This window comes from Chionomys nivalis, chromosome 8 (genome assembly GCF_950005125.1).
Source record: "Chionomys nivalis chromosome 8, mChiNiv1.1, whole genome shotgun sequence".
NCBI classification, from domain to species: domain Eukaryota; kingdom Metazoa; phylum Chordata; class Mammalia; order Rodentia; family Cricetidae; genus Chionomys; species Chionomys nivalis.
The window spans coordinates 52,646,807-52,666,405 of NC_080093.1; the positions used below are offsets into that span (position 1 = coordinate 52,646,807).

Consider the following 19,599-nt stretch of genomic DNA (forward strand, 5'->3'; position numbering starts at 1 on the left):
TGGGTTTTATGGTTTTAGCAGTAATTGTTCAGATAGGCATTTCTCTAGCCTTAGAGAGCCAGCAGATGTTCTGGAACCTCTGCAGAGATCCCTAAGTGTAACCTGCTCCGTCTCCTCACTTTGAACAACTGGGGCATAACTCAATGGTGGAGCTCTTGCCTGGAATCCACCTGTAAGGAGTGGGAGTGGGACTCCGAGAGGTGCTGGTGTTCCCAGGGTCACACCTGGCAGAGATGAGACTAGAGTTTGAAGTGTTGACTCTAAATCTAGTGCTTGCTTGTGCTCTCTCTCCCCTCCTCCATTACTGCCAGTGGGAAATAGCCGGGGGGTGGTGGCACAGGTGGATCTCGTGAGTTCAAGGTCAGCCTGGTCTACAAGAGCTAGTTCCAGGAGAGCCTCCAAAAACAAAAGAAAACAAAAAAAGGTGGGGGGAATGGCTGGAGTGTATGAATGACAGTCCTTAAGCACCCTCAAGAAAGACCTGGAGGTCAGCCTTTAAAATAGCCCTGTCAATCTCTCTTTGATCCTCGCCAGCTGGTGGTGATGCACGTTTTTAATCCCAGCACTTGGGAGGCAGAGGCAGGTGAATTTCTGAATTCAATGCCAGCCTGATCTACAGAGTGAGTTCCAGGACAGCCAGGACTACACAAAGAAACCCAATCTCGAAAAACATTTTACACACACACACACACACACATTGATCCATTTAACACAAGCCCACATGTCACAGCACCTGAGGTAAGGACATTGCCTGTTCCCTGGGGAGGCTCCTTCTTCTCACTGGGGTATGATGGTGCTTCATTTAGAACCTTGTGTTCCTGAAAGAAGGCCCAAGGCAAGCATCTCCTGTCTGATCTCAAAGCTCTGGGTTTGTCACCTTAGTATCTCCTTGTCCCTTGCTGGGGGCTGGCGACATGGCCTGCCCCATTGGCATGAGGACCAGAGTTCGCATCCCCAGCAGTCGTGTGAAAAGCTGAACTCCATCTACACCTGAGGAGCTGGAAACAGCAGGATCCCCAGGCCTGAGCAACCAGTCTAGTGAAACCAGTGAGCTCCAGGGTGGGTGAGAGACCTTGTCTCAAAAGAGTGGAGTCGGGTCATTAAAAAGCATGCTTACATGGGATAAAACCGGACTCGCAGAACATAGTGGACAGTGAGGACCACTGAAAACTTAAGAACAATGGCAATGGGTTTTTGATCCTACTGCACATACTGGCTTTGTGGGAGCCTAGGCAGTTTGAATGCTCACCTTACTAGACCTGGATGGAGGTGGGTGGTCCTTGGTCATCACACAGGGCAGGGAACCCTGATTAATCTTTGGGCTGACGAGGGAGGGGGACTTGATTGGGGGAGGGGGAGGGAAATGGGAGGTGGTGGCGGGGAGGAGGCAGAAATCTTTAATAAATAAATAAATAAATAAAAAATAAAGAAACAAAAAAAAAAAAGCATGCTTACGCTGGGAGATGTGGCTCAGTTGGGAGTGTTAGCCAGGGCCTGGCCGTTTTGTAAAGCTGTTCCTTTTGGTTGAACGGTGACAGATCCTGAAGCTATAGTCATTTGGTCTCCAGAATGAAAGTGACTTGTGTGTCTAGACACTCACCGTTCTCATCCTCATAGCTGATGCAAGATGGCCTAACTGCAGGCAGGTACTGTGGGCTGCTCAACAGTCACATGGCATGAACCCTCAGCCCCTTCCCCTGAAGCCTACCCGCACTCTGCCTCACGGGCCTGACCTCTCTTCATGGGTCAAGCTGCAGTCTGTCCATGGTGACAGGATTAGAAGGATGGATGAGTGGGTGAATGGAAGGATGGATTGATGGGTGGAGAAAAGGACGGTGGATGGACGGACAGATGGATGGATGGATGGATGGATGGATGGATGGACAGACGGATGGATGGATGGATGGACAGATGGAGGGTAGACAGCTGAGTAGGTGATGGATAACAGATGAATGGTAAATGGGCAGATGCATAGATGTATGGATAGGTGGATGGTAGATAATGGTGCATGGGTAAATAGATGGGTAGACAGATCAATGAATATAGATATGTATGATGATAAGTGGTGGATGAATGAATAGATGAATTTGTGGACAGATGTTGGTGGTGCGATGGCTGATTTTGGTTGTCAATGTAACTACATCCAGAATTAAATAAAACCCAAGTGGCTGGGTACACCTGTGAGGGATTTTTCTTCACTAAATGATTTGATGTGGGAAGACTGACCTTTAATCCAAATCTTTTGACATGGGAGGACCCACCTCTAATCTGGACCACTCCTTCCGTGTCTATATAAAGACATAGAAAAGGGAAGCTTTTGCTCTTTGCTTGCTTGCCCTTGCTCTTGCGAGTTCCTTCCCTCACTAACATTAGCACCTACTTCTTTGGAATTTTGGTGTATACTAAAGATCAGCTAAGACATCTGACCTCATAGACCCAACAACTGCTAAATTTTTGAACCCTCCAATGGTGGACAGTCATTTGTTGGACTGGCTGGACCACAGCCTATCAGCCACTCTGTAAACAGCACAGCGACTGTGGGAGGCTGTCACTGACTCTCAGCTCCCTATCAAGAAGCAAGCTGGGCAGTATCTGTCCTGCCCAGGTACCCCACAAGGCTTGCCTTCCACTTAGGGACCATCTCTTTTTCCCATCCTAACATCACCTCACACCCAAGAGTTCAACAGGGGATTGATTAGCACCCAGCAGTCCATGGCCTGTGGCGGGTGCCCGTGGTTCAGTGTTCTCCCCACCTTCAGCCCCTGCAGAACCCACTCCCAGGCCCTTCCCTCTGTCTCCACTGCTCAGCGTATGGCTGGGCTAAATAAACCGTGGGAGGGCTCTGTGAAAGGATGGATGATGATGCTTCTGTTTCCATATTTTCTTTTTTCTTTCTTTCTTTTTTTTTTTTTGTTTGTTTGTTTGTTTCGAGACAGGTTTCTCTGTAGCTTTTTTTGAAGCCTGTCCTGGAATTAGCTCTTGTAGACCAGACTGGCCTCGAACTCACAGAGATCCGCCTGCCTCTGCCTCCCGAGTGATGGGATTAAAGGCATGCGCCACCACCACCCTGCTCTGTTTCCATATTTTCAACCAGATGTTCATCGGGTTTGTTGGCTGCAGGGTAGTGAATAAAGCAGATACCTGAACATACACATGCGTGTGCACACTTAGCAACAAGGCGAGGCTGCCGGTGCTCACACAGGGAGTTCATCACAGTGTGGACAGTCTTGTAACTTCCCGGACAAGTGTCATCTCGTGCGTCATCTTTGAACCCTACAAGGGCTTTCCTCTACTTCCCCACTTTCCAGTGAGGTTAAAGAGCCTGAAAGTGGTGGTCAGGGTGCAAATCTGAGCAGTGGGCCAAGCGCTTGCAGCTTTCTGAGCCAGCTTTCTGAAGGAAGCAATAAGAAAACACATGAAGGAACAATTTGTGAGTGTCCGTCCCCAAGACACTCTGTCCTCAATTCACAGGGTCATGGGAGTCATCCTTCTGTGGCTTCCCTGGGGTCACTAAGGGTTAGTGCTTGGCGGGAGGCTAGCATCTGGACTATTGAGGCTGGCCACACCAGCACACCGGGAAACAGTCAACAGAATCCACGGCTCCAATGTTCACCCCGCTATCCTGTTGTCTAGGAATGTCATTCAGATGGTAGAGTGCCTGCCTGGCATGCTTAAAGCCACCCCCAGCACTGCATAAACTGCATGGTGGTCCACAACTGATGCCCAGCACTTAGAAGGTAGAGACAGGAGACTCTCAAGTTCAAGGTCATCCTCACCTGTGAGATGAGGCTGAATGTGAGCCCATCTCAAAAAAAGACTGGCGTAGTGCCATGTGTTACTCTTTCGGCTATTTTTTTTTGGGGGGGGATGCCACCCAGCTCCCAAATAAATCACACGTGGAGACGTATTCTTAGTTATGAATGTCTGGCCTTAGCTCGGCTTGTTTCTTGTCAGCTTTTCTTAAATTATTCTATCTTTTGCCTTGGGGCTTTTTCCTTCTGTTACTTCTGTTTATCTGACTCTCACTCTTATTCCGTGGCTGATTGGTTGGCCCCTGATGTCCTCTCTCCTCTCCTTGTTCTCTTTCTCCTCCTCTTCCTTGTTTCTCCTGTTTATCCTCTCTGCCTGCCAATCCCGCCTATCCCTTCTCCTGCTTCGCTATTGGCTGTTCACCTCTTTATTAGACCATCAGGTGTTTTAGACAGGAACAATAACACAGCTTCACAGAGTTAAACAAATGCAACATAAACAAAAGTAACACACCTTAAAATAATATTCCCCCACAGATTGGCCGTTGGTCTTTGGGCATTTTCTCTGTGTCCAGAGCTAAGTCCTCCTATCACCCATGAAAGGGAGATGCCATTTTTTCTCTTTGCAGAAGGGGAAAGAAATCCTAGTTCAGAGAGGTTAAGTCATACGGCAAGGGTCACAGAGCATCTATTAATCTGTCAGAACTTAAAGCTTTTCTCTGCCAGCTTTTTTTTTCTTCCAGGATAGGGTTCCTCTGTGTATCTCTGGCTATCCTGGAACTCACTCTGTAGACCAGGATGGCCTCATACTCATGGAGATCCACCTGCCTCTGCCTCCCGAGTGCTGGGATTAAAGGCGTGTGACACCACTGCCCAGCTTCTCTGCCAACTTTTTAACTGGGAGGAGGTGGCACATATTAAAAAGCCAATGAATAAGGGAAGTGTTTGTTGGCCTCCTGTCCTGATTGCGCCAGGGCACGTCTGTGAGAAATTCCTGTGGAGTGAAGTCTACAGTTGGCCAAGCATAGCCTCCTTGTGGACCTGCATATTTTTGGTGTGAGGTGGGTTATATATATATTTTTTGATGAATAGTAAAATAAGATTTCTATAAATAAAGCTGTAGCTTCCCCCATGCCTGTGTTACAAGCAAATTGGCCAAGTCCTTTCTGTGCCTTTATGTCAGTTCTGAAGACTTCAAAATAGAAAGGGACGTCTTGCCTGGGCTGCTGTTCCTTGGAGTTCCCCAGCATGACTCTGGATTCCTTACACGGAGCCATCCTGCTGGGAGAATAATCTAAATCCCTGTAAAAAGCAGTGTCTCTTCTTCCTGGAATGGATAATGTCTTGGATTGTGGGCCGAGTGATAAATCAGTTTCCGTTGCTCAGCTCATAGTGGTTTGTCCCAGTATGGGGGCTCGAAGCGGCTACAGTCCTTGAGAATGCAAGCTCCGAACTAGAAGAGTAGCCCATGGGGCAATAGGGGTCACACTACAAGGACTCAGGACTGAGACGGCTCACACCTTCTGCTCAGTTTCTACTCAAAGAGGACAAGTTCAACTTCTGCATGCATCCCTTGCATCACCCCTTGACCTTCTCCATCTGCAGACGAACCCTCCCTAGGCTCTGTGTGAGGGGGCCCCCATGCATGTGCTGGGGTCTGCCCGGCATCTTTGCTAGCACCTTCTCCCACTCAGCAAGGCTTCCCCAATCCCAGCTCAGGCTCTTCCTCCAACTGTCTACCCATGAAGTGAACTTACAGGTTCAGAGGTCTCTCAGTGCCACCACCCCCACCCATGGTCATCTGCCCTAACCCTTATACACCCACCAGTGCCTAAGATCTGATCTCTAAAAGAAACTTTATTTAGTCCCCCTCATTTATTTATTTATTGGGACATGTGGATGCATGTCTCGGTGCACATGCGGAGGTCAGAGGTCATGCTGGAATTGGTTCTCACCTTCCACCATGTGGGTCCTCATCTTTTATGGCAAATGAGCCATCTCACAGGCCCTACTTAGATTTTTCTTAAAAGACCAATACTCACCCTGATGGGTCACCTTTACTGACCTCTTGAGAGGAACCTGGGAGACAAGTGAAGCTCGCCTCTGCCTCCAAGGGAATTCCCAGAGATGAGCGGCTCCTGAGAGCTCCAACCTCATGAATGAACTCAGGCGGACGTGGCCTGACTAGAAGGAGTGGCTAAATAAGGGGCGGGAACTCCAAGGGCAAATCTCCTACCCCACTGTACTTTCCAGCCACAGAAAGGTCAGGAACTGTGTGTCAGTTAACTGCAGGCACTATGTGACCTTGACATAGACAAGCAGGAGGTGTTTATTTTGGCTCCTGGCTTTAGAGGGTTTGGCCTGATGTGGTGGGAAGGACACAGAGTAGATCATCCCAAGTTGGGGCACGTGAAGAAGGCAATGCCTCCTTTATCCCTTTTTTCCTTCCCAGCTTCCAGGGTAACATTGGTCTCTTTTGGGGTGGGCGTCCTGCCTCATTTTCCTCACAGACACACCCAGAGGGCACGTTAGTCTTTCAGGTGACTGAGCTCCAGTCAGACGGGCCATAGAGACTATACAATCCCACCACTGTGGCGCTCTGCCCAGCACGTGGTGCCAGGCGGCAGTGGGCTGAACCCTCTGAAACCAGGGACCAAAACAAATCCCTCTGCCTTCAAATTCTTTCCTGAGTACTGGTTCACAGCTACACAGAGGAAGCTAACATGAATTGTTATGCTAAAAGACACCATAAAATTTACCATGGTAACCATTTTAAAATAAATAAAAACGATCTGGTAGCTTTCAGCTATACACAGTGGGTTAGAACAATCACCATCATCCATCCCCAGAACCTTCTGTCTTTCCAAATTGAAACCTGGTCCCCAAGCAACTCTGACTCCCTCCAACTCCCAAACCCCCAGAGTCTTCTCCTGTGCCTAACAGCTGGATAGCTTCTGTTTGACATTTGGCTGGACCCTTTCTGGACCCGATTTTGAATGTGGTGTGATCTGAATGGGCCATCTTCAAGTGGACCTCACTAGATTTGCAATTGCTTGGAACACATGCCTTGAAAGCTTAACCGCAGAGGGCAGAGTGACCTGAATGTGGGCAGCACCATCCTGTGGGCTGGGGTCCCTGACTGAAGGAAAGGGGGGAAGCAAGCTGAGCACCAGCAGTTGTCTCTGACGCCCTCACCCCACCTTGCTGTCCCTGCATTCAATGGATCTATGCATCAGTACTTCATGTCTTAGAGGCTGGTCTGTGGCACTGCACTGTGGACTCTACCTTCCTTCTCAGGGTCACGTGACTTCATAATGCCTATGTCCATTACATTAGTGTTCTTAAAATTTATCTTTATTTATTTGAAAAAAAATATGTATTTTTGTGTTTTGTCTTCATGTGTGTCTATGTATCATGCGTGTGCGGTGTCCTCAGAGACCAAAAGAGGGCATCAGATCCTCTGGAATTGGAGTTACAGACAATTTTAAGATGCTCAGTGCTGGGAACCCAACCTCCATCTTGGAAGAGCAGCAAAATGCTTTTAACCTCCGAGCCCCATTTGAGTTTTTATTTTCAAGTGTTGTTGAGTTGTGTCACTGTGACATCCCAGTGGAGGTGGGGAGCAGTCTCCTGGAGGCTTTGGTTCGGATTTCCCTGTGATCTGTGCTTCTTCTCCCGCTTCAGTCGGCCCTGTGTGGATCACCTGTAGAGAAATGTCCATACGGGGTCAGTATTAGTCACTTTCCTGTTGTAACAGAATGCCCGACAAAAAGCAACTTGGCAGAAGGGCTTAGTTGGCTTCACAGTTCCAGAGGAAGAGTCCGTCATGGTGGGGGAGGCGTGGCAGCAGGATCAGGAGGCTAGCTAGGCAGCCAGGAAGCAAACTGATCACTTTTCATACCCACACAGGAAACAGAGGAATGACAGGAAGTGGGGGTAAGGCAATCAACCCTCAAAACCCACCCCCACCCCAGGAATGTAGTTCTTCCTTCAAGGCTCCATCTCTTAGAGTTTCCTTGACCTCCCCAAACAGTGCCAACGGCTGGGGATCAAGTGTTAAACACTGGAGCCTGTTGGAGACATTCCCCATGATAACCCACACAGAGTCCTTTGCCTGAACTCGGATGATTTGCTTTGGTTCTTGTCTTCTGGATATCAGCCCCTTGTCATGGGGCTGCAGAATATTTTCTCTGGTCTGCAGATGGTCTCTTTGCTGGGCAGAAGTTTTTAAGTCTGATGAAGTCCTGTTTACCAGGTTTAACTTTGGGTGTCAGATTCCAGAAACTGCCTGAGCATTGCTGTCCTTAGAGTTTGGTAGCTTCAGGCTGCTGTTTGGTGCTTGAACCATTTAGAGTCTGTTTCTCATATGGTCTGATGTAGGGGTGGATGATGAAAGGCTGTCTTCACTGTCATTCCGGATGCACTTGAAATCACCTGGGAGACACAGCTCTGGGCAAGTCCATGAGGGTGTTTCCAGAAAGGTTTGACGGAGAAGACTCACTGTGAATGGAAGTGGCACCATCTCAGGGGCTAGGGTCGGCATTCGTCTCTCTCTGCATCCTCAGCAAGGATGCAATGTGACCTGATGCTTCAGACTCCTGCCTCCACAGCCATCATGGACCACAGCCTCCCTCCCTTCAGCTGCCTTGTCAGGCATCTTGTCGTGGCAGTGAGTCACTGGCATGCTTCATTCTGCACATGCGTGCCTGTCGCTGGCACCGTCTTGCAGACAGTTCTTCCCAGCAGGAGTGGCTCCTGAGGTCTCCACTCTGCTTGGTTGAGGTCTCCATCTTCATTCCAGGACTGAAGTATTTCAATATTCCCTTTCTCATTTCTCCTCATACTTCTGATTGGTTGGGGGTTTTGCTTGCTTTTGAGATAAGATGTGACTGTGTAGCCCTAGCTAAATGGCCTCCAACTCACAGGGAGCCACCCCTCTGCTTCCTGAGTGCTGGGATTAAAGGCATGTACTACCAGACATGGCCTAGAAGCATTCCTTCCTTTATTTTTATTTATTTATTTATTTATTTGAGGGCACCAGACAAAGGGTTGTTTTTTTTTAATGACTGATCCACCTGAGGCCACAGGCAGCCCACTATGTACAAACTCGAGGGAAGCTCTATTTCTTGGTCTCTTCCTCCTTGGACAGAGTCTTGATGATCTCCTCCTTCTTGGCCTGGAGGCGCTCCTCCCAGCACTTTCTTACTTCCTTGGTCTTACACCTGTGAGCCTCAGCCTGGTCAGCCAGGAGCTTCTTGCGGGCCTTGTCTGCCTTCAGCTTGTGGATGTGCTCCATGAGAATCTGCTTGTCTTTGAAGACATTCCCTTTGACCTTCAGGTAAAGGCTGTGATACATATGGCGGTCAATCTTCTTGGATTCACGGTATCTCCTGAGGAGGCGGCGCAGGATCCGCATTCTTCTCATCCAGGTCACCTTTTCGGGCATTCGGGCATTGGCAGTACCCGTCCGCTTTCCTATGCCCATATGCCTGCCCTTCCGTCGAGCCAAAGTGTTTTTCCGGCATCGAGCCTGGGAATGGACAGTCACAGGCTTCCGGATGATCAGCCCATCTTTGATCAGCTTCCATATCTGCTGACGGGAGTTGGCATTGGCGATTTCATTGGTCTCGTTGGGGTCCAACCAGACCTTCTTTTTACCACAGCGCAGGACGCTAGAGGCAAGTCTCTTCTGTTGCCTGAGCATACTCATGGCTGCGGACGCAGCAGCAAAAGGCGCATTCCTTCTTTTAAAAAGATGTAATTGTTTCTTTTATCTTGACAGTGCACTCTTTACACGGCTTCAACTTGTATGTGTGTGTGTGTGTGTGTGTGTAGTATCTATGTGTATGTGTGGTGTGTGTGTATGTGTGGAATGTATGTGTGTATGGAGTAGGTGTGGTGTATGTGCATGTATGGAGTATGTCTGTGTATATGTAGTATGTGTATGGTGTGTGTGTGTGTGTGTGTGTGTGTGTGTGTGTGTGTATGTGTGGTGTGTATGTAGTGTGTGGTGCTGGGATCAAGCCCAGAGCCTGGTATATGCTAGGCAATCAATCACCCATGACCTAAGGTACTAGGATCTTGGGGAAACTCTCTCTAGTTTTAGACAAAGTATCCTTTCTACTTGGTGATTGATGAGGGAGATCTGTGAATGTGGACTCCATATTCTCCATATCTGAGTGGGGGACAGCAAGGAAACAGTGTTTAAAGTGGCCCAGTGCCACCCATGTCTTACCAAGACAGAAGTGCATTCCTCTTGGAGTTAGCGTGTCCTGTGGGCCTGCAGGGAACAGGCACCACAGGCACTTCCCACGAGTACCCTGGATGTTGGGAGAGGAAGGTGTGTCCTAGGAAGGTTTGGGCCCTTGTGGTAACACAGCAGGACTCTCTCTAATGGGGACTTGTGGAGCAGCTGTAGTGCCACAGGGTAGGGACCATGACATCCCGGAAGCCCAGGCATCAGGCAGGGAAGGCTCACAAGGCCACGTGCATGCCTGCTCATGCAGGAGCCACTACTCCATAAACATCTGCAGGTGACCTCAAGCCTCCCCTGAGACTGATGGTCTGACCAGCAGAGTTCTGGAATTCTCCATCCTCACGGGGGCACTGCGTAGGGGGAGCAGAGGACTTTCTTCAACCGAGGGGTGACATTTGGCAGCAGGAAGCTGAGGGTGGGACCTGAGAAGGGTCTAGGGGGCACTGACAGCCTCCTGGAGCTGCACCATGGCAACAGAAACAGTCAGATGGCAGTGGCACACTGGGTGCGGCGCCCTCAGCCTCCTTGTTCTTCCCAGACAGAAAGCTATTTCCTTGCCTGCTGCCTGGCACACTGCCTCTGGAGGGGCTGCAGGGCTGGCCCTGCTCTGCAGTGTGGGGACACCCTGAGTCCCTCCTCCTCATTAAGTCCCCACCCTGTTTATTACCATTTGTGGGTCTGACCAGCCCACAGAGGCGCCTGTGCTGGGATATGAACTCCCTGGGGTGGGGACTGTCTGCTTGGTTCTCCACGGCACTCCCAGTGCCTGGACGGCTATCCACAAAGTAAGCACCCTATAAATGCAGATTGAATGTCCGTGGTCTTACCGGATGGAACCATGGAGCAGGTGAGGAAAGGTGTTGGGAGGACGAAACAGAGCATGTCAACGCTTCGGAAAGGAGAGAGCAGGGAGTAGGGGAGGAGAGACAGCATGAGCCAAACCGACAGGGCAAGGCCTGGGAAGCAGATAGAAAGATGGTAGCTCATAAATTGCCAGAAAACTGGATCCCACCCTGTCTGTGTGACCCTGAAGTTTATGGACTATTCCCTGGGAGCTACAGCAGACACCACCCACCATATACAGAGATGGCTACCCAAGCTGTGTCATCTAGAGTGCCACAGTGCCCTCTCTGACACCCAGAAAGTGTCCTTCACTCACCCCTGAGAGCTGGTTCCCTCTACTCCAGGTGGCCTGAGGCCTTGGCTGGCATTCTGAGGCAACATCATGGTCAGTGTTGTCTAGGGGTTTCCAAACCTTAGCACTTAAAAAACATAAATATTTAAAGAAATCCCCATCCACCCGTCAGTGAAAACCTCAACAGCCTGTTCTTAGATTGTTCCCCGAGGTTCAGCAGGGCATGGATGCTGACTTAGTTTACAGTGCTCACTCTTCAGTGAGGGTGCAGCCTAAATACACAAGGCACTTAGCTAAAGGTGTTTACTGGGAACTGGTAGCCACCCATGACCACCCAATTAAAATCCATCCATCTCTTCTTCCAGCCAACCATCCATTCTCCCATCCACACGTTCATTTTCCCAGTCATGAACTCATCCATCACCCATCCATCCATTCATCCAACCATCATCCACCCATCCATCCATCCATCACCCATCCATCCATCCATCCATCCAACCATCATCCACCCATCCATCCATCCATCACCCACCCATCCATCCATCCATCCAACCATCATCCACCCATCCATCCATCCATCACCCATCCATCCATCCATCCATCCAACCATCATCCACCCACCCATCCATCCATCCATCCATCCATCATCCACCCATCCATCCATCCACCCATACATCCATCTATCCATCCACCCATCATCCACCCATCCATCCATCCACCCATACATCCATCTATCCATCCACCCATCCCAATCCATCTTTTATCCACCCACCCACAGTTTAACCATCCATCCATCTCCCATTCATCTATACCCATCCACCCATCCATACAGCCATCTGCCCACTACCCATCCATCACCCATCTATCCACATGTCCCTCATCCATCCATCCACCCAGTCCTGCATCCCTCATTTGTCTGCCCACCCATACTACCCTCACAGAAATACAAGCTCTTCAGCTATCCACTCATATATCTACCCACCCACCCATCCACCTGTTCATCCACCCCCACCCATACACCCACACATTCACCCACCCTTCTACCCATTCACTTTTTCATCCACACATCCATCCATTCATCCATTTGGAAATCCAATCATCCTGCATGTGCTGTGAGCACAGTGACCAGTTGTGTGGGGAGAGCCATCAGCAGGCTCCACGCTTCATTCTTTTCCACCTAGGTCAGGCACCAGGAAGGGCAGGCGGTTTACACTGCAGGAGTGACTCATGCCGGGGTCAGAACAGCCTCCCTGGAGGTCAGACCTGCTTCTGCGGGGACCATAAATACGAGTAGACTTGTGTCAGGCAAAACCACATGGGCTATGCTTCGGGCAGAGGAACCGGCCAGTGCAGTGGCTTTGTGGCAGCAAAGTTCTGGCTTTCATGAGCTGGTTCAGGACTAGAGAGACCATGGAGCTGGAGGGAGTCTGCCTGCAAGGCCATGTTACAGGGCTGCAGCCTCCCTCAGTCAGACCAAATTTTCAGAGCATGCTCAAGGTCCTGGATTCCATCCTCAGCACAGAATAAAATGACACATTACAATTTAGACGAGATGAGGTGGGCTAGGATTGACTTTGGACTTTGGTGTGTGTGTGTGTGTGTGTGTGTGTGTGTGTGTGTGTGTGCATACATGTGTGTGCATGTACCCGTGGAGGCCCAAGGTTGATGTCAGGATCCACCCTCCATCCTTCTTCCCCCTCATTCTTTGAGGCAGGCCAGGCTCTCTCAATCAAACCCAGAGCTCAACACCATATCTAGTCTTGCTAGCCAGCTTGCTCTGGGGATCTTACCCCCATCTTCTGAAGAGAGAATCACAAGCAAGCTGCCATGCCCTCATGTGGCTTCTAGGGATCAGAACGCTGATCTTGCGCTTTCATGGCAAGCGCTTTCCTCGATAAGTTGTCTTCCCAGCCAGGAAGTTTGGTATGGAACATTCAGGCTAAACAGAGTGTGAGCCTCCTAGATGCTTGCAGATGGTCCTGGTTGACTGTCACAGACCAGTGCAGGTAACGTCACCATTGGCTCACATCAAGGGTCCTCTGCAGTGGCTTCCTAGGCTTTAGTTCCTATCAGTTTACCCAAGCACATGCCAGCTCACACCAGCCTCTAGGCTCAATCCTGCTCACAGAGCTGGCCTTCATTGTTCTGTCTTCAGATAGGTCTGGCAGAAAAAAAATCTGAGCAGTCTTTGGCATACACTGAGCCTACTGATTTGGTCACCTCTGTCACCCAATGTTGGCCCATCTCAGCGCCTTGGATAGTCTAGCACAGGGTTCTGGTTTCTGATTCCTTATGGTCATACTGTCTGGTGCCCTGTGTGACTCAGTGGCAGAACCTCCTTATTTTTTCTACTAGCCCAACCAGCTACAGCAGAGGCCTCAGTGAAGAGAGTATGGTCCTGGATGCTATATCTCAGTCCCTTGCCTGATCCAGGGCAAAGCAGAAATGGAGGCCACAGGGCAGGAGCCTGTCCCAGCAGGCTGGTGGACCAGAACATGTCATTTAGATTGTTGCAGATACACTAAGCTGAGTCTTTTGATGAATTTTCTGGTACAATGAAAGCATGCATTTGGGGGACCCACGAATATCTAGGATGACATTTGATATTGAGACACTGGGGTCTGTAGCCAGCCCTTTCCCAGGGTGGGGGGCACTTCCTGTCTATAGGAAGCCCTCTGTCCCCTTCTCCCTGGTCACTAGATGTTCTTGTCATTGGGAGCGTCTGTTCATACTCAATGTTGCCCCTGTTCTGCTGCTCGGGACCCCTGCAGCCAGCTGCCTGGCAGAAGCACAATCAACTGTCCCCCAGCTCTGGACATGAGCCATGTCCCTCCCTGTAGGCTCCTTGGAGCCTCCTCCATCTCTAGCTAAGGTGGAAATGCCCTCAGAGGAAGGCAGCCTGCCCCTGTGGGCTCCTGTCCCCCACAAGCACTGTCTTTTTCAACTTTGAGGGCACCCAGTTACTATCACAGATGGTTTCCTTTGGGTTAGTTTAACTTGGCCACTGCACTCAAAACATTAGCCAGGTAGAGCCAGCCCACAGAGCCCTTCCTGACAGCCTGTTATCACACAGATATCCAGGTACACAAGGTTGGGCAAGGGGATGCCATAGTGCATACTTGGGAAGTGTCAAGAGGAAATGTCTCCATTAATCCGTATTTGAGCAGAAGCCCAGAGGCAGAAATCAAACCAACACAGAAACAACTGCAATTCTGCAGGCATCAACAGGTTTGCAGAAGCAAGAGGCCAAGAACATGCTGTCAGGAGGCCAAGGAATGAGTACCATTGGTGTCCTCAAGTGGTCATCATCAATGTCCCTTAGCCTGCCATTCTTGGCTCTTGGCAGAGAGCTGATAGCAAGATATCACTAAGGAAACTGGGAGTCCGTTTCCCAGAGAAATAAAATGGCTTACCCAAAGGCACTCAGTCACTGAGGCTGAGTGGAGATGTGACCTTCACCCTCCCAGAGCCCAAGATGTCCAGCTCGTCTTTCCCCACAGAACTGACCCAGGAAAGGAAAGCCTCTGGCCTGTAGAAAGGTAATGGAAGATGACAGAACTTCCATAAGTCACATGTAGATGTCCCACGTAAGGCTGACCTTCACTGACTCAGTGCCCCCACTGTGCACTAGGGACCCATGTGACCCCAGGTCAAGTTCTTGCTCTGACCCATATTCTGGCTCCACCCTCTTCTTTTTCTTTTGTAAGCTATATATAAATTTCAGTTTTTAGAATGAGGAGGGTTATTTTTAGCTCTGTTAAAACGGATAAACAGAGACAGAATGGAAAATAAAGTATATTTTTAAATAAGCTGAGGGCTGGGTTCACAATCTCCCCGGAACCCGGGTCCATTTAAAACAGGTTTGTTATCTTTAATACGTCCGCTTCCTCAACCTCCTCCATTTTCCCATGCTAATTGCCTGAGACAGCCCATGAGGAAAACTCACTAAACATTGGTCCCCGGCTGGGGGACACCTGGGAGCCACCCCTTACCCTGGAGGGCTCCAGAGATGGAAGCAAGAGTCAGTGATGCCCTGTGTGTCCAGGCTGGCTAGGATCCCCTTGACTCCCCGTACCATGGACACCAAAGTCAAGAGCGTGTGAACTGACTCCAGCATGCGTGGGGAGTTTTAAACCCCGGCTGCAGTCCCATGAGGGCTTGCTTCCCAAATGCCAAATGTCAGAAAAAAGTAGCTAGTCCTCTTTCCTGCATCCTTCCCTTGGCATCTCCCTTCCAATGGTGCTCCTTAGGAGAGCAAGACTAGAGACTGGACCACGGTGACCTTAGATAGAGGGATGCCCTCATTAGGACTTGATAAACTGGATTCGTTTGATCCCTTTAGCCTATTCATTTTAACTAAAAATCCTCAACAAGGCAGGGCCACGGCCTCTCTGCTTTGGAGCCCCTGGCCCCCTCCCCAGGGCACACAGCAGGTGGCCAGTGAATGGCTAGATATCTGGATGTACTACCTGCCTCGGTCTTCTTTCCCCAAAAATGTATTCTCATTGGTGGGTGTGGTAGACAGAGAGACACCCAGTCCCAAGAATCTGTAACTCTCATAGATATTGGCACATTAGGAAAGAGATTCAGGCTAGACGGTGGTGGCACACGCCTTTAATGCCAGCACTCGGGAGACAGGGGTTCGAGGCCAGCCTGGTCTACAAGACAGGACAGCAGGACAGCTAGGGTTGTTACACAGAGAAACCCTGTCTCTAAAAACCACACACACACACACACACACACACACTCACACACAAACAGGAAAGGGAATCAAAGATAGAGTGACAGAATTGACCTTGGCATAAACTGAGCAGAGCTGGGAGATGGCCCTGGACTGTGGGGGACCCAGTGTCATCACAGGAAGAGGAGGAAGAGGGGGCAAGAGGATCATAGACAGAAGGCAGAGGTGGAGACTGAGTTAGTGGAAGGATGCACTTGAAGATGGAAGATCTTTGTGCCGTACCAGTTCCTCTGGACATAGGAAAGGAACAGTGACCCCAGCACAGCCTCCAAAGGAACCAGTCCAGACACATCTTGGCTTTAGCCTCTGGGGATGGGAGAGAACCTTGTTTTGCTTTAAGTTACTAAGCATCTGGCAATTTGTTACAGTACAGCAGGGCATTAGGGACTGAGAAAAAAGCCATGCTAAATGCTAAGGGCCCGGCAGGTATTTGGAGCGCTTGCTGTCTTTCAGTGTAGCCCACTTCCCAGGAATGCAGCATGTCACATGTCTCAGGTCAGACCCAGTCTCTGTCCCCTGGAGCCCTTCAGCCAGAGGAGCCAGGATTCTCCACAGTGCCTCTCGGCAAAGGCCTCTCGGATTCGGGCGACAGTCAGCCTCCCAGACTTAGATGACCCTGATCTTTATGGAGGGCCAGGGGCTACTTCCTTTCCTCCCAGAACTGGGGTTAGGTCTGGCAGATGCAGTGTCAAGCACTCACAGTGTTGGCTTTGGTTCTATTCTGGATTTGAAGTGGAAGCCGCAAGCTCAGACTGAGAGACGACCATCCAGGAAGAGCTTGGCTTATTTTAAGAAAAGTCAAATATTTAAACCATCACTACACAGCTTAAAATAATAAGGGCACTCTGCTAATGAATTCACGTAGAACTTTATTTCCCAGAATCCATTTAGGAGCGACTTCCCAGGGTGGCTGTCAGGCAGTCTGGCTAAGTGTGGGATTGGGGAGGGTCTCCTATCAGATGTACTTCATGAGGTGTGAGAGACTCAATGGACCCTTATCCTCTATTCTCTAGAGCTTGGATTGTACCTAACAAAAAACAAGCAAAAAGAAAAAAAAATCCACCATTGGGTTTGTTTGTGTACCCTTTGATCCCAGGACTATGGAAACTAGGCAAGAGGAACAGAAGTTCAAATCTAGCCTGGGCTGTATAGTGAGGCTAGCCTGGGCTACATGAGACTGTCTAGAGGCAAACAAGCAAATACAAATTAGACTAGCTTCAGGCTCAGCTAGATCCGGAGGTCCAACATTTCAAAAGTGTCACCTATGTCTGTCTCTGCGCTCTGCTGTCCTTGGGGTAGGCTCACCCTCTGGAGGCCTGGGTAGCTCCTAACCTGCACTGTGATCAATCTCAGGGTGCAGAAAGCTCTGCCCCAGGCCCCACCGATGGAGTTCCATGGTTAGTGCTGATTGTCTAGACTTCTGAAGTGATCATGGCTTAGCTGTGACCAACCAGAAGTAGAACCTGTGGTCACGTGGAGCAGGATGCTCTGCTCTGTTTCTGAGACCTAGGGCCACAACTCAGCTGTGGTTCCTCAGGGACCACGATTCCCAGCACCCACCTGGCAGCTCGCAGTCCAGTCCAGGGGATCCAGTGCCCTCGCCTGACCTCTTCACGCCTGATCCAGCATCAGGCATGCACGTGGTGCACAGACATTCATGCAGACAAAGCATCCGTAGCCATAAACATGCAATAGTAAAACACTTTTTAAGTCAGAGAGGAACAGAGGAATCAAATGGCTAAGAGAACTGCCACAGTCCAAACTTGCCATCCACCATGGGGGCTCCACGTCCTGCCAGGAACTCTCAGAGCTCTGCCGACCTTTATCCTTGCAACTGCTCCTGATACTGGGGTTCACTTCCCGCCCCCGTTCATGAGGCTGAGACTCAGAGCTCCCAAGTCCTTGTTCACCCTCATTCTAGCATCTCGTCCTGAATGGCCACTGTGCAGAGTTCTAGGATTGTCCAGGGGCCTGGACAGGCCTGGGGTCACCGCCTAAGCTGTCCCCCTTTGACAGAGCACCCCCGTGGGAAATGCATGGAGCTGATATGTGCGCCCTCACCTGGCGCAGTGACTGCATACAAAACAGAGCAGGCAAGGGTGTTCTTAGTGCCTGTCACGTCCAGGCCTGCAAGAGCCAGCGGCAGAGCCAGGGAGGAAGCAGAACAGGGCAATGCCGGGGCCAGCTTAGGCTGAACCCTGACAGCTCCCTTCCTCCTGCAGCTGGTCACCTCCACTCGGAGATGAGGGGACTGAGACCAAGAGAAACTGAATGATGTGCCCAAGGTTACACAGCTCTGGGAAGTAGCTCGCACTGTTGATGTCCAGTTCCAGGCTCAGTCTCTCCTAGACAAAGTGCCAAATTCCCTCCCCAGTTAGACCCTTCCAGGCTCTTACAGTGCCCGGTTTCTGAAATGCCTTTTGCCTCTGTCCTCTTGAAAAGATACTCCCGCTACCCCCAGCTTCAGCCTGCCCAAGTTCTCCAAACGCAGCCACCAGGCCCCGCCCCCACCACACCCCTCTGCCGCCTGCTCTCATCCAGGCTGTGAGTGTGTAGGGTGCTTGACTCCAGTGCTGAGAAGGACTGGGTGAGTTTGAGGCCCAGAAAGTAGGGTGTCAGAGGGTGATGGCAGTGGGAGAAGTAGGCACGGATGTGTGTCCTGTAAGATGGAAAGACTGTCCCGGGTCAGGGAGAAGCAGGATGGTTTGCTGCAGTTTGCTGGTCTCTGCTTAGGAAACTGCTTCTGGGGACAGTGGGGAGGAAGCAAGGCCCTGGAAGGGGCATGTGGTCAAGGGCGATGCATGTGAGGTGAAGCAGTGGATTGAGGAGGTGTCAGAGGGTGCGATTCACAGGTCCATGGAGACAGGGTAGGAGATGGACATCTGCCTGTATGGCTTCTGGGCCTCTAGCTTGGGGCTGGGTGACCCTGTGGGAATAGCAGCACCCACTTCCAGCACGTTCCAGTACAAGGTCAGTTTGACCCAGTCAGTTCACACAGGTGTGGAGGAGGCTGCCTGTTGCCCTTCCAGCTGGGCAAATGGTACAAGGAGAACAAGGGAGATTAGATGGAAAAGGAGAAGGAGGAAGTAAGGGATAGGGAGAGAGGGAGGGATGGGGGAAGAAATTTCGTTATTGTATATCTGAAGTCTCTGGGCCTGAGGACCAAGGGCTGTGAGGAAAAACGATTTTGCTCCTTCCACATTCTTCTCTATGTGAATCCAAGTAGAGCTCGCCTGAGGGCATTTCACACGGCCCAGTAGCTTCCAGTAGGTCCCAGATATGGGTTCTGTGCACCTCCGCACGTCTGCTGCTCCACCCGATCCCTTGGCTTCTTGCAAGGAACCTACTCACCCCATCTTCCTGAAGAGAACCTGAGTCATCTTCCTGGAGCGCAGAAGCACAACTGGGATTGGCCCCAGGCTGGGTCTGTGGCTTCTTTAAGACAGGACTGCAGCAGGCAAGATTCACGCCACACCTCAGTTTGTGTCTATTCCTCTGTCTAGGAGGAACTGGGAGGACATGAAGACAAACTCTGCCTTGGTGTCCTCCAGAATCCTGCCAAGGTCTTGGACACTGTGTTGAAAGAGGATGTCTACTTGAGCCTAAGATGTCTGAGGAAGATTCTCCTCTGTGTGGTCTCACACCTGGCCCAGGGATGGTCCATGGTAGCTAGGTGGTCCCCAGTGCATGATGGATAAGCAGATGGTTGGGTGGATGG

The 19,599-nt window shown here is 50.4% G+C and overlaps 2 protein-coding genes across 3 annotated transcripts in view; one reads left to right on the top strand and one right to left on the bottom strand.

Moving 5' to 3' along the window:
* The window catches only part of Ano1 (anoctamin 1), a 150,992-nt gene that overhangs the window by 7,894 nt on the left and 123,499 nt on the right, over positions 1-19,599 (top strand). The gene's annotated exons all lie outside the window — the stretch shown is intronic.
* Positions 8,869-9,459, bottom strand: LOC130879676 (60S ribosomal protein L19-like). Its single transcript, XM_057778421.1, has one exon. The coding sequence runs from the start codon at positions 9,457-9,459 to the stop codon at positions 8,869-8,871; it is 591 nt and encodes a 196-aa protein (XP_057634404.1).

What these genes read in the sequence shown, in the direction of transcription:
- LOC130879676 (XM_057778421.1), bottom strand. Translation starts at nt 9,459, where the DNA reads ATGAGTATGCTCAGGCAACAGAAGAGACTTGCCTCTAGCGTCCTGCGC.